This window comes from Nerophis ophidion, linkage group LG26 (assembly GCF_033978795.1).
Source record: "Nerophis ophidion isolate RoL-2023_Sa linkage group LG26, RoL_Noph_v1.0, whole genome shotgun sequence".
Taxonomy (NCBI): domain Eukaryota; kingdom Metazoa; phylum Chordata; class Actinopteri; order Syngnathiformes; family Syngnathidae; genus Nerophis; species Nerophis ophidion.
This window is the reverse complement of record NC_084636.1, coordinates 7425289-7440883: the sequence shown is the minus strand read 5'-3', so window position 1 is coordinate 7440883 and position 15595 is coordinate 7425289. Positions and strand designations below refer to the sequence as shown.

The 15595-nt window shown below is 41.0% G+C and overlaps 1 protein-coding gene across 2 annotated transcripts in view; it reads left to right on the top strand.

Annotated features, from left to right (window-relative positions):
- Nucleotides 1–15589, top strand: part of pfas (phosphoribosylformylglycinamidine synthase) — a 36588-nt gene extending 20999 nt beyond the window's left edge. Inside the window, exons 17-28 of one of the 2 annotated variants that reach the window (XM_061888528.1) lie at nucleotides 604–834; nucleotides 900–1080; nucleotides 3795–3878; nucleotides 3941–4096; nucleotides 7807–7929; nucleotides 9245–9390; nucleotides 9459–9666; nucleotides 12090–12178; nucleotides 12235–12349; nucleotides 12413–12562; nucleotides 14262–14402; nucleotides 15166–15589. In XM_061888528.1, coding sequence (XP_061744512.1) covers nucleotides 604–834; nucleotides 900–1080; nucleotides 3795–3878; nucleotides 3941–4096; nucleotides 7807–7929; nucleotides 9245–9390; nucleotides 9459–9666; nucleotides 12090–12178; nucleotides 12235–12349; nucleotides 12413–12562; nucleotides 14262–14402; nucleotides 15166–15479 — 1938 coding nt within the window. In that variant the 3' untranslated portion in view covers nucleotides 15480–15589. Of the gene's footprint in view, nucleotides 1–603; nucleotides 835–899; nucleotides 1081–3794; nucleotides 3879–3940; nucleotides 4097–7806; nucleotides 7930–9244; nucleotides 9391–9458; nucleotides 9667–12086; nucleotides 12179–12234; nucleotides 12350–12412; nucleotides 12563–14261; nucleotides 14403–15165 lie in introns of both variants that reach the window. The other variant, XM_061888527.1, reaches the window with a different exon arrangement.
- The last annotated feature ends 6 nt before the right edge of the window (nucleotides 15590–15595 follow it).

The window sequence follows — 15595 nt, the reverse complement described above, 5'->3', positions numbered from 1 at the left end:
GGAGGAAGAAGAATACTGAGTTGCATCCCAAGAACACCATACCTACTGTGAAGCATGGAGGTGGAAACATATGCTTTGGGGCTGTTTTTCTGCTAAGGGGACAGGACGACTGATCCGTGTTAAGGAAGGAATGAATGGGGCCATGTATCGTGAGATTTTGAGCCAAAACTTTCCATCAGTGAGAGCTTTGAATGGTTGACCAAATACTTATTTTCCACCATAATTTACAAATAAATTATTTAAAATTCCTACAAAGTGAATTCCTGGATTTTTTTTCACATTCTGTCTCTCACAGTTGAAGTGTACCTATGATGAAAATTACAGACCTCTGTCATCATTTTAAGTGGGAGAACTTGCACAATTGGTGGCTGACTAAATACTTTTTTGTCCCACTGTATATTTACCATTGTTTCACCTTGTCAAAATGTTTCTAACATTCCACACTACAAAATAAAAGTATTTACTGTAGTGGCATATCAGATTAATATGAGTATCATATCAAGAGTGTCGGGACATTCCTTAGAAAATAAATGATATTATTAATGATACCCATCCTGGGTGGGCATATATTGTGAGTCTTACAAGCGTGCGGGTCTTACACAGGTGGACAGGTCCGTGACAGGTTTGATCGCCCAGCAGCAGTGTGTCGGCCCTCTTCACACGCCTTTAGCGGACGTGGCCGTAGTCGCCCTGTCGCCGTTCAGCCTCGAGGGCGCGGCCACCGCCATCGGTGAGCAACCGATCAAAGCGCTTGTGAGTCCGGCAGCGGGAGCTCGCATGGCCGTTGGTGAAGCTCTGACCAACCTGGTGTTTGCCCGGGTCACAGCGTTAAAGGTGAGCTGTCCTTTTTCCCTGTCCTTCTACATCTCACCTTTTTCATTTCTGATCACGTGTTTAAGGACGTGAAGTGCAGCGGCAACTGGATGTGGGCCGCCAAGCTGCCTGGCGAGGGGGCGTGTCTCTGGGAGTCCTGCAAGGCCATGTGTAAGGTCATGGGTCAGCTGGGGGTGGCCATCGACGGGGGCAAAGACTCATTAAGTATGGCCGCTCGAGTGGGGAAGGAGACTGTCAAAGCTCCAGGTATGGTCACCTACTCAAAAAAATGGGGATTATTTGTATTTGGACAGATGCTTTCCAAATAGTACTTTGAACAATATTGTAAATTAAATAAGTTAGCCATAAATATTGAGTAATAATACGAAATAATATATTCAACAAATTTTAATGATTCCAGCATTACAAAACACAAAGAAAAAATATTTGCCTGTGTTGTCATGTTGATGGTGAAAATTCCAGGGCTCTTGAATGCACCTACCTCATCGTGATTGGTGCGTAATGAGGAAGTCATCTCGCTGTTCTGCCAAACGCTGCGGCACAATGCGTTTGCCATACATATATATATATATATATATATATATATATATATATATATATATATATATATATATATATATATATATATATACACATACATACACAGGCTACTAGTACTTAATACTGACCTAATTGAACAATATCACAGTCAAAAACAAGACATTTGTCATGTTTTAGACTATGTACAAAATTCAAGAATCGTTGGCTTTCCCTTGACAAGTTCCCAGAATTCCTGGTTTTCCGGGACATTTTTCCCATTCAAAATGAATTGGCCATTTTTCAAACTTCCAACATTTCCAAATGTTTCTACCTATTCAAACCATTCCACTTGTCCTGGATATTCAAACTATCATTTTTCTGAGTTAAAAAAAATTCCAGGAAATCCCAGAATTCCCATTTTTTTCAAACCCTATTTTCACCCTTTTTTCTGTCGACAGCTCCTTCCACATTTGTCAACCCACTTCAACCGTTCCACCGTCGAATCATTCCTCTTAATCAGGACAAAAAACAAAGTTGTTTTTTGAACCGGAAAAATTCCCTGGTTTTCCCGAAATTCCAGGAATTCCGTAATACCAATTCTTAATTAAAAATTTTACTACTTCAACATTTCTCGACCGATTTTGAAAAATTCCAACTTCAACTAAACTCATTCAGAACGTTCACATTTTTTAACATCTTCCAAACAATTCCCACTTTTCCCGAATTTCTATTAAATTCCCATTGAAAAAAAATGTGCCATTTTTCGAAGTTGCACAATTTCCACATTTTTTAACCTATTCAAACAGTTCCATTATCAACACATTCCACTCATCCTGGACATTCAAACTAACCCTTTCCCAAGTTCCAAACCAAATTCCGGTTTTCCTGGAAATTCTAACTTTTCAACATTCACACTAGGGCTGGGCAATATGGCCTTTTATCAATATCTCGATATTTTTAGGCCATGTCACGATACACGATATATATCTCGATATTTTGCCTTAGTCTTGAATGAACACTTGATGCATATAATCACAGCAGTATGATGATTCTATGTGTCTACATTAAAACATTCTTGTTCATACTGCATTAGTATATGCTCATTTTAAACTTTCATGCAGAGAGGGAAATCACAACTAAGTCAATTGACCAAAAGTGTATTTATTAAACAGATATTAAGCAGTGGCACAAACATTCATGTCATTTCCAAAACAGAAAGTGCAAGATTGTCAGAGACATTTTAAAGCAACTTATAAGTGAACTTTAGTGAATGATGTCACCAAAATGACATATCAAAACAACACTAAATTAAAGTGCACATTTTGTACAGAACGCCACTACAATAGTTTAAAACAAATAAAGGGCACTTTTGTGCATGATGTAACACAAGATATTTCAATAACTGTCAAATAAAAATGAGCTGCATAATAGGTTCTTGCAGACGTTATCTCCTTCTGTTGTTAACTTTTTTTTATATAAATACAGTGTTGATCTGGAAATAGTTCCTTTGGCATTTTGTTGGTGTGACACCAGCCGGAGATGTTGACATGCAGAGTTTCAAGCACTCCTTATTTTTAAGCGGGTGACTTTTCAAATGATGCTACAATAGCAGTGCTGCTACTTTTTGTAGCAACGCTTTTGCCGCATAAATGTTGAACATATTCCCGCTTGAAGCCAAACCCCCGCCGGACGATGGATCCCGTACTGTTTTTCTTGGTAATTAACTCTTACTCCATTTATTTCCAGATTCACACCTTCTCTCTCTCGTATTACCACCAGCACCACACCGTTAGCATCACAGCTAATGTTACCATGTCGCAACCTGTCTGCTCAATGGAAGTGTGACGTTTCACAAGTGACGAATATACGAATGTGCGCTTGTTTTAAGTCTCCGTGAGAAGGAGAGACAAGAAATGGTGGGACATGCATGCAGTGCAATGCCCACAGCTAAAAGCAACTGCGTGAGAATGTATACTCGAATATCACGATACAGTCATTTTCTATATCGCACAGAGACAAACCTGCGATATATCGAATATATTGATATATAGCCCAGCCCTAATTCAAACTGTTCTTACATTCATACTACATCCTGTCAGCATTTCAGTTCAACTTCAGCATTGGTGGATTCACACGCAATTCCTCCAGGAATTTCCTCATCTAGTTACTGACTGCCTTCCGCTTGAATAAACACAGCACCTCAAATAAATGCCTGCTTTTTTGGCCTCAATCACTATGACTGACTGCACCGTGTTTTCGCCACAACACAGAGCCACGCAAAGCTGAAAGTGAGGTTCAGGTAGAAAGTATGATAAACACCACCTTGAAATAAGCCACAAAGAATACAATCCAAATAAGTGTTAAGTGGAAGTTTGTGCTGACCTTCTTTGTCGTAGCCATTATAGTGTTTTTCAGACTTTTTTTTTTTGCCTTTATTTCAGGAGCTCTGGTTATCTCCGCGTATGCTGTGTGTCCAGACATCAGTGCCACTGTCACACCTGATCTGGAGGATCCAGATGGCAAAGGTAACACACATACGACACACATCTTACAGGGTCTAACCATTTGACTTTCCCTGTGTGTGCAGGCGTCTTGCTGTGGGTTCCCATCAGTCCTGGCCAACACCGTCTGGGAGGTTCTGCTCTGGCACAGTGCTACGCCCAGCTGGGTGACTGCTCTCCTGACCTGGACCAGCCGCAACTTTTGTCCGCCTGCTTCAACACCACTCAGACGCTGATAAAAGGTCAGTTTGATTATAAGAGAATATATGTATATTCTATCTCGTTGGGTTGATGCAAATTTCGTACCGTAAATTTCAGACTACTTTTTTCCTACGCTTTGAACTAGAGATGTGAGTTAATGGCTTTTTTGCCGAAATTCCGATATTGTCCAACTGTTAATTACCAATTCCGATGTCAACCGGTACCGATATATACAGTCGTGGAATTAACACATTATAATGCTAATTTTGTTGTGATGCCCCGCTGGATGCATTAAACAATGTAACAAGGTTTTCCAAAATAAATCAATCCAAGTTATGAAAAAAAATGCCAAAATGGCACTGCCATTGTTATTATTGAAGTCACAAAGTGCATTATTTTTTTTAACATGCCTCAAAACAGCAGCTTGGAAATTGGGACATGCTCTACCTGAGAGAGTATGAGGAGGTTGAGATGGGTGGGGTTGGGGAGGCGGGGGGGTGTATATTGTAGCGTCTCGGAAGAGTTAGTGCTGCAAGGGGTTCTGGTTATTTGTTCTGATTTGTTTACGCTGTGTTACGGTGTGGATGTTCTCCCAAAATGTGTTTGTCATTCAAGTTCAGTGTGGGTTAACAGTGTGGCGCATATTTGTAACTGTTAAAGTTGTTTATACGGCCACCCTCAGTGTGACCTGTATGGCTGTTGACTAAGTATGACTTGCATTCACTTGTGTGTGTGAAAAGCCGTGGATATGTGGTTTGGCCGGCATGCAAAGGCGGTGCCTTTAAAGCACGCCCCCAATATTGTTGTCTGGGTGGAAATTCCGGAGAATGGTTGCCCCGGGAAATTATCGGGAGGGGCACTGTAATTCGGGAGTCTCCTGGGAAAATCGTGAGGGTTGGCAAGTGTGACTGGGAGATGTAACTGCTCTGTACTTCTCCCTACGTCTGTGTGCCACTCCGTACAGCAGCGTTTTTAAAAAGTCATAAATTTTACTTTTTGAAACCGATACCGATAATTTCTGATATTACATTTTAAAGCATTTATCAGTCGACAATATTGGCAGTCGGATATTATCGGACATCTCTACTTTGAACCCTGTGGCGTATAAAACGGTGCGGATAATTTATTAATGTTTCTTCGCTGACAGCTATAATGCAAATAGTTTTCATAAAACACATGCCAATATATTGAAGTGGTGTGTTGCTTGTGCAATGGCGCTATCTTTTACTGCTCTTGCTGGGTGAATGAATGGCTCCAGAGTTTCCTGCTGTTTGAAGATTTGAACTGGAAGTAAAAGTGCTGTTCCGTCTTCTAATCGTCCATAGCGTTTCTGCTCGTATGGATTCTTCATTCATCACTCCAAGCCAGAGTTTTTCAACCTTTTTTGAGCCAGGGCACAATTTTTGCATTGAAAAAATCCAGAGGCACACCACCAGCAGAAATCATTCAAAAACAAAACTCAGTTAACCGTAAAAAGTCGTCGTCGCAATTGTTGGATATGACTTTAAACCATAACCAAGCATGCATCAATATAGCTCTTGTCTCTAAGTAGGTGTAGTGTCACCACCTGTCACATCACGCCCTGACTTATTTAGACTTTTTGCGTAGTGTTTTACTTCTTGTTTTGAGCTCCTACATTGGTGGCTTTTTCTCTTTTTTTGGTATTTTCCTGTAGCAGTTTCATATCTTCCTTTTGAGTGATAAGTCCCGCATCTACTTGGTTTTAGCAATCAAGAACATTTCAGTTGTTTTTATCCTTCTTTGCGGGGACATTGTTGATTGTCATGTCATGTTCGGATGTACATTGTGGACGCCGTCTTTGCTCCACAGTAAGTCTTTGCTGTCGTCCAGCATTCTGTTTTTGTTTATTTTGCAGCCAGTTCAGTTTTAGTTTCGTTCTGCGTAGCCTTCCCTAAGCTTCAATGCCTTTTCTTAGGAGCACTCACCTTTTGTTTTTGGTTTAAGTATTAGACACCTTTTTACATGCAGGTTGCCACTCGCTGTTTTCGACATCTACAATGCAATTAGCTACCGGCTGCCACCTACTGATATGGAAAAGTATAACATGGTTACTTTGCCGAGCTCTAGACAGCACCGACACTCAACAACAACAACAACACATCATTTGCAGATTATAATTACTGGTTTTCATAAAATATTTTTAACCCAAATAGGTGAAATGACAATCTCCCATGGCACACCACACTGTATCTCACGGCACACTAGTGTGCCGCGGCACAGTTGTTGAAAAACACTGCTCTAAGCAAGGTTTGTAAATGTTAGTGTAACTAAAACACTTCTTACTTACAAATCCCTCCCATGTGTGATGTCTGTAGGAGGGTTTCCATGCAGGTTTGTACGCGCTATCGTGATGTAATGAAGCTAGAGTCGTTAGCATTAGCTAATATGCTAATACATTTTCAAGTGGCTGTGTTAGTGCTAGTAATTTAGAAAGGCATTATTTTTGTATTGTTTCAGTTTCACAAATTCTTCAGTAAATTCACGAAAATGTCACCGTGGACTTATCGGTATGTTTAGCTGATTGGAGAGCTAACTTCCGCAGTTAGTGGATCCATGACGATGACTTCTGTTTTGTTTGATCTTCCGTTTTACTGCCGTGTGTCAAACGCTGTTTCGAAACAATGCAAATGTGAATAAAGAAAATATTTTTTTGAAAACAAATAATTTCACAACACATATCTGCTGCCTATAGTCCGGTGCGGCTAATGTATGGAACATGTTTTTTTTTTTCTTGTAAATGTGGTGGGTGCAGCCTACATACCGATGTGTTCTATAGCCTGGAAAGTACGGTACTTTTTATAGGCAGCAACCCGATTCGGTTGATACCAGACTTAAACCGAGCCATATTTTGATACCTTTTGTTGCTAATGACATCACGTCCAGTTGCAGACTAAGCACAGGCACTTGGCCGGCAAACAAGCACTCATAGCAGTTTCACTCTAAGAATGTTGCAATTTTTCATGCCAACAAAGCAAGTATGCCTGAATAAAACACTCAAACACGCAGTAAGGGTCTACTTTTCAAATGTCTATTTTACATTAGGTATGCCAGATGTTAAGCATTAGTGTTTTTACATGCCAATTTCCACACCTTCAAATTTGGTAATGAAAACTACAACTGAGATGAATGTTACAATTAAACAGTGGGTGTTTAATAAGTGCAATACTAACAGTATTAAGACTTTGTGGGGCGCAAAAAAAGACTAGATTCAGCTTAATGGCAAAGACTACTCCCTGCTTAAACACACCGTAGACTCTACAATACTGCCATCTAACGTTGCAACTGCAAAGTCTACTACTTGCAAAATTAAACTAAAAAATATAATAACTGGACAACACAATTATCACCAACAGCTCACTGCTAAATGTTACATTGGAAAATGAGATTTTTTTATTATTATTAAACAAATAAATGTTTCTTAACACATGAACATGCACAAAAGTACTGATACTGATGTTCAGGTTGCAGGAATTGGTACCGTATCGATTCAAATGCTAAAGGTGTCATCTCTGGTTACTGCTGCCTCATTCAAATCTGTAAAATAGCAGCAGTCATTTTTACAATAATACTAGGGCAAATGTTTTTGGCTACTGGAAAATATTCTTTTAAAAAACGTACAATAAGTATAATGATTTTTAATCAAAAGAAAAATAGAATGCCTGATATTAGAGGAAGATGTTCGGTATTTCATCTTTGATTGCTGACTGCAAGTTTTCCTGCGCCACACCAGACCAGCTGCTGAGCGCAGGACACGACGTCAGCGATGGAGGCCTCATTTCCTGCCTGGCGGAGATGGCCTTCGCAGGGAACCGCGGAATCGACGTGGACTTGTCATCAGAAGGAGCCCAGGGAGGTGAGACCGTTGGCCACTTCATTAGGCACACCCCAACAATCTTCCACATATAGTGTCCCCCACACTGTGGACCAAACTTTTTCATGTGAATAAACATTGAAGGATGCCTTGATACATTAAAGCTACCGTATTTCCTTGAATTGCCGCCGGAGCGCTTATTAATTTAAAACCTCTTCTCACTCTGGCGCTTACCAAAGGCATGCGCTAATTATTTTAAAACCTCTTCTCACTCCGGGGCTGACCAAAGGCATGCGGTAAATTTAGGCCTGCGCTTATAAATTTGAATGTGATGTAAGGATACTATCATGAAAAGCACATTTAATTAAAAAAAACCATTATGATCTTACCTTTACTTATACAGTAAATGAAGTCCATGCGCAGCTCCTTCTGATCAAAAGCATCAATAACTTGTTCAAAGAAGTCTTCCTTATCTTTCTTCAGTTTTAAAAGTCTCTCTGTCTCGATGGAGATCTTCCTTTATTACCTCCTGCTTCGATTGAAAGTCCAGTTTAGAAAAGTGTTTTATTTTAGATATGTAATCCTCCATGTTAAAAGTGGAAGCAAGAGGAAAAATAAACGATCGCTGCTCACTCTTGTTGCTTGTTGTCATTTCTTCTGCAGCGAGTTGTCGCAAGAAGGATCACTAGCGCCCTCTACCACCAGGAGGCGGGAGTCATTTAATGCCTCATATTTGACACACGCAGCTATGGTATATTAATAAAACATAGCTGCTTACTGTTCTTTTAAGCATATTCAATAGCTTGGACCTTAAATCCTACTGAATAGTGCTTAATCTTCTTCCCTTTATGCGATTTAAAATGATTGAAATCAGCCTCCTCGATTTTGAAAATGATGACAGGTGACGAGTTTGACCCGGTGGAAATTCTAGGCATATGCTAATTATTTTGCAAAACGAGTTTGACCCGGTGAAAATTCTAGACATGCGCTAATAAAAATAATATTTTGCAAAACGAATTTGACCTAACGCCGGCGGTAATGCTAAGCATGCACTAATTATTTTGCGAAACGAGTTTGACCCGGCAGTAATTCTAGGCAGGCGCATGCTATATACCCGGCAGCAAATCAAGGAAATACGGTATACAGTATGTGCTCATCTGTCTAAACACAAGGTCCATATCTTGGCAATGTTATCGCTAACAGAGCATATTCTGCCTTAAATTCAGCATTCTCAAGAATAAAAATGGCTAAATGATCTAGAAATATCAAAACTACAGTAGTATTAACCACTGAACGAGACCAAAACTATTGTAGCCGTTAATAGACTTAGACTAAAGCCGTCTTCATGTGTGTGCAGTCATGGAGCTGCTCTTCAGCGAAGAGTTGGCTCTGGTCCTGGAGACGTCCCAGGCCCATGAAGAAAGCGTGTGCCGGCGATTCCGTGACGCCGGCGTACCGTGTCATCGCATCGGCAGGACCTGCGGCTTCGGTCCAGAAGCCACGGTGAGACGCCCCCTTTTTCACCTCCCGTGTCTCCGCTTTGTGCGTGACGCCCGGCCGCCCCCTGGCAGGTGACGCTGCGAGTGGACGGACAGGAAGTGCTCAGCCAACGCTTGCCCTGCCTCCGATCCTGGTGGGAGGAGACCAGTTTCCGGCTGGAGCGCCTGCAAGCCAATGAGCTCTGTGTTCAGCAGGAAGAGGAGGGGCTAGCCGGGAGGACGCAGCCGAGCTTTAAAGTGACCTTTGACCCCTCCGTAGTGCCCATCTGCAAACAGCTCGGTGAGTCCAAATTGTAGTAGACCTAGGGTTGGGGAGGGGGTTCTGGTTATTATTAATGTTAGCGATTTACCTCAAATCTAAGGGTGCTATGTTTGGGTACCTGGGTTGTGTGTGACGTCACCTCCGCTTGCAAACTAAACAACGGTTAACTTAAACAGAATGGCAATATTCTTACTTACTAGTAGCCTAGTGGTTAGAGTGTCCGCCCTGACATCGGTAGGTTGTGTGTTAAAACCAAAGACTATAAGAATGGGACCCATTACCTCCCTGCTTGGCACTCAGCATCAAGGGTTGGAATTGGGGTTAAATCACTAAAAAATAATTCCCGGGCGTGGCCACTGCTGATGCTCACTGTTCCCCTCACCTCCCAGGTGGTGAACAAGGGGATGGGTCAAATGCAGACGACAAATTTCACCAATGTTCCAATCATTGGTACTTTAAAGGCCTACTGAAACCCACTACTACCGACCACGCAGTCTGATAGTTTATATATCAATGATGAAATATTAACATTGCAACACATGCCAATACGGCCGCTTTAGTTTACTAAATTACAATTTTAAATTTCCCGCGGATTTTCTTGTTGAAAACGTCGCGGAAAGATGACGTGTCTTTGTGACGTTATTGGTTGGAGAGGACATATTAGCGCAGCACCACTTACGGCTAAAAGTCGTCTCTTTTCATCGCATAATTACACAGTAATTTGGACATCTGTGTTGCTTAATCTTTTACAATTTGTTCAATTAATAATGGAGACTATAAAAAAGAATGCTGTTAGTGGAAAGCGGTGGATTGCAGCTGCCTTTAGCACCGAAACACAGCCGGTGTTTCTTTGTTTGTTGTGAAGCTTTAACACAGAGCGGTCAAGCGAACATGTTTCTCTACATCAACCAGCAAGTTTTTGAAATGGAAAATTGTGATATTAAGTCGGCTCTTACTGGAGACTTCAGTGGATTACGCGACCTCCTCTTGCAGCTCAAAAAGGCAGCTGTGATCTAGGCTCCTCGGCTTCTCTCAGAGACACTGCCGTTCACCGCAGACATCCGACTTTCAGGTATGACTTTACAATCTCACTAAAAGACTATTAAAACAATAAGCAGATAAGGGATCTTCCAGAATTATCCTACTAAATGTGTCTAATTACATCTGAAACGGTCCGCCTGGAGCCACCGCCTTTTTTTTTTTTTGGTGCTTCACTCTAACTTTCCTCATCCACGAATCTTTCATCCTTGCTCAAATTAAAGGGCAATTTGTCGCTTTCTCGGTCCGAATAGCTTTTGCTGCTGGTGGCTATGATTATAAACAGTGTGAGGATGTGAGGAGCTCCACAACCCGTGATGTCACGCGCACATCGTCTGCTACTTCCTGTACAGGCAAGGCTTTTTTATTAGCGACCAACTTTATCGTCGATGTTCTCTACTGAATCCTTTCAGCAAAAATATGTCAATATCGCGAAATGATCAAGGATGACACATACAATGGACCTGCTATCCCCGTTTGAATAAGAAAATCTCTTTTCAGTAGGCCTTTAAAGCTGGGCGATATGGCCTTTTATTAATATCTCGATATTTTTAGGCCATGTCACGATATACGATATATATCACGATATTTTGCCTTAGCTTTGAATGAACACTTGATGCATATAATCACAGCAGTATGATGATTCTATGTGTCTACATTAAAACATTCTTCTTCATACTGCATTAATATATGCTACTTTTAAACTTTCATGCAGAGAGGGAAATCACAAGTCAATTGACCAAAACTGTATTTATTAAACAGTAATTAAGCAGTGGCACAATCATTGTCATTGACAAACAAATAAAAGAGGTGCATAATAGGAAATCAAAAAGTGTATGTCCATCGCTATGTGGTAGGTTGCTGCGGACGTTATGTCCTTCTGTTGTTGACTATTTTTTTACATATGATCTGGAAATGGTTGAGCACTCTTCATTCTCTACCAGGTGACTTTTCAAATGATGCTACAAATGAGCAGTAATGCTTCTTTTTGTAGCAACGCTTTTGCCGCATACTTGACATATTACAGTTGTCTGTTCGACATCTTCCCGCTTGAAGCCAAACCACCGCCAGAAGTAACATTTTTTAACTTAAAACAAAAGTACCGAAGATTTGTACAGTTATCGAATCTCAGGTAGCGGGAATTGGTACCATATGGGTTCAAATGTAAACAGTAACCACTCCTAAGTGGAACGCCACAAAAGTTTGTGAAAGAAAAAGTATGACGACATCAGCACATTTACCGTAAAACATGAATAACTATCAATGTTTTAGTGGGAAATTGTGATGCTAACCATAGAACAGGAAATGACATGTTTAGTTGTTTACACTTGTAGCACAGTTAGGAATGTAAGCCTTCACATTGTTGGTGATATTGATGTTAAATATTCTCTGACACGCAGCAGCAGGGCGTCCTCGTGCGGCCGTGGTGAGAGAGGAAGGCAGCAACGGCGACCGAGAGATGTCCGTCTCTCTCCACATGGCGGGCTTTGAGGTTTGTACTTGTGGTCTCGCCGCACCACGGCCAGCTTAGTGTTGTCATGTGCGCAGGTGTGGGACGTCACCATGCAGGACCTCGGCTCCGCCTCCGTCACGCTGGAGCCCTTCAAAGCCGTGGTGTTTGTGGGAGGATTCAGCTACGCCGACGTGCTGGGCTCCGCCAAAGGTGAGACTCGTGACCACGACCACGATGGAGGAAGTGACTAACCTGGCTCTCTGTCCCCTGAAGGCTGGGCCGCCACCGTGGCCTACAACGCCACCGCTAAAGCCGAGTTCCGCCGCTTCCGACAGAGGGCGGACACGCTGAGTCTGGGTGTGTGCAATGGCTGCCAGCTGCTCGCCCTGCTGGGCTGGGTGGGCGAGGGACAGGGTGGCGCCGGTGAGATGGATGCTTCTCTTACCTTTCACTCCTTCATACCGACAGCCATCAGACTGTATAATGCATATGTTCTTTTTGACTGTAAATGTATGATATATTTATATTATTCACATGTGAATAATGCTGTATATTAGGCTGTATTTATATTATTTACATTTGAATAATGCTTTATAATAGACTGTTATTCACATGAGAATAATGCTCTATAATAGACTGTATTTATATTATTTACATTTGAATAATGCTGTATAATAGACTATTTATGTTATTCACATGAGAATAATGCTGTATAATAGACTGTATTTATATTATTTACATTTGAATAATGCCGTATAATAGACTGTTATTCACATGTGAATAATGCTGTATAACAGACTGTATTTATATTATTCACATGTGAGTAATGCTGTATGATATTTATATTATTCAAATGTGAATAATGCTGTATAATAGACTGTATTTATATTATTCACATGTGAATAATACTATATATTCACATGTAAATAATGCTGTATAATAGACTGCATTTATATTAATCACATGTGAGTAATGCTGTATAATATTTATATTATTCAAATGTGAATAATGCTGTATACTTGTTATTCACATTGAATAATGCTGCATAATAGCCTATTTATATTATTCACATGTGAATAATACTGTATATTATTCACATGTAAATAATGCTGTATAATAGACTTTATTTATATTATTCACATGTGAATAATACTGTATATTATTCACATGTAAATAATGCTGTATAATAGACTTTATTTATATTATTCACATGTGAGTAATGCTGTATAATATTTATATTATTCAAATGTGAATAATGCTGTATAATACTTGTTATTCACATGTGACTAATGCAGTATAATAGACTGTATTTATATTATTCACATGTGAATAATGCTGCATTTATATTATTCACATGTGAATAATGCTGTATAATAGACTGTTTATTTTCACATGGGTTCAAATCCATGCTCGGGATCTTTCTGTGTGGAGTTTGCATGTTCTCCCCGTGAATGTGTGGGTTCCCTCCGGGCACTCCGGCTTCCTCCCACTTCCAAAGACATGCACCTGGGGATAGGTTGATTGGCAACACTAAATTGGCCCTAGTGTGTGAATGTTGTCTGTCTATCTGTGTTGGCCCTGCGATGAGGTGGTGACTTGTCCAGGGTGTCCACGCCTTCCGCCTGATTGTAGCTGAGATAGGCGCCAGCGACCCCAAAAGGGAATAAGCGGTAGAAAATGGATGGATGGATGGAATAATGCCATATAATAGACTGTATTTTTAGTCACATGTGAATAATGCTGTATAATAGACTGTATTTATGTCATTCACATGTGAATAATGCTGTATAATACTGTATTTATATTCACATGTGAATAATGCTGTATAATAGACTATTTATATTCACATGTGAATAATGCTGTATAATAGACTGTATTTATGTTTTTCACATGTGAATAATGCTGTATAATAGACTTATTTGTTATTCACATGTGAATAATGCTGTATAATAGACGTATTTATATTATTCACATGTAAAAATACTTAAGTGTCTATTGTCTATTGTAAGAAAACTGTGGTGCTGAATTTTCCCCAGGGATCAATGAAGTTCTTTCTATTCTATTCTATTCTATTCTATTCTAACATTTAATGGCTGATTGAAGAATGTTGTTTGTCCTCCAGCGCCAGAGGTGGTGCTGACCCACAACAAGTCGGGCAGGTTCGAGTCGCGCTTCGTGACCGTGGGAATCCAAGCGTCGCCGTCCGTGTGGCTGGCCGGCATGGAGGGCTCGGCTCTGGGAGTGTGGGTCGCTCACGGAGAAGGTGGGTCTCACTCCGCTTTGTTCAAAGAATTCCCCATAAAACACACATTTAGTGTGTAAGTGTTTAATACATCATCTAAACCAGGGATACTGATATTGATCAGATACCAGCAGTAAAAACAAATTGGGTGATATCTGCTTGCATCTAAAATCTGCGACAGCCCGGTAACATCTGAACGTTCACTCAGGGTTGGTGTAGTTTCCTAATGAAGCTGCTCTTCGTTTTGTATCATTTACTTGTCAACTTAATCCTTCTAAAACCTCAAACAATAACGACGTGGGAACAAATGAATGGAAAAATAGTGTGTTACAGTAAGAAAAAGTAAGAATAAGGTCAAAATACTGTGTGGCTCGATTCCAGCATACCTGACTGCCATTACCCACAATACATTGTGTCCGGACCTTATTACCACACAGATCCTTCTGCCATACATGCAACTAAACAGTTACATAATCTGCACTGTATTAAAGCAGTATGAAATAGGACGTCATCAAATTATTCAGATGAATGTAATAATTACAAATAAAGTCTACCTTATGTTTGGTGTGTGCAACAAAGTAATCATCACTCCACATCAAAAGCATGAGTTTGCCATCAGGTTAGTGTTCTCTCAGTAATTTCACTTCATCAAACTCTTTCCAACAAGAGAGTATGTACTGATATCATATTGCATTGGTATCCGTATTGGCCAACACGTACTAGTGTGGTCTCAGGACACCCCCCACTCAAAACTTGATTTCATCCTCTGATTCCCGTCCTGCAGGCCTTATGCAATTCCGCAGCGCTCAAGTGCTGGATGACATCACCTCCGGAGGCCTGGCTCCCATCCGTTACCTTGACGACCAGGGTCAGCCCACAGAGGAGTACCCCCTCAACCCCAACGGCTCCCCGCGGGGCATCGCTGGCCTCAGCTCCAAGGATGGCCGACACCTGGCCATGATGCCCCACCCGGAGCGCTGCACGCTGGGCTGGCAGTGGCCGTGGGCCCCGCGGGACTTCAGAGGCGCCCTCAAACAAGCCTCGCCGTGGCTCCGCCTCTTTCGCAACGCCGCCGCCTGGTGCAGCGACACACGCTAAGAACATCTTGATTTTTATGCTCCATTTTACTGCTGTACTTTTTTGACGTTTTGTGCGTCTAATTCGGTGAGGAAAAGCAATCATGATTAAATAAAACAATTTGAACATTATGGGAG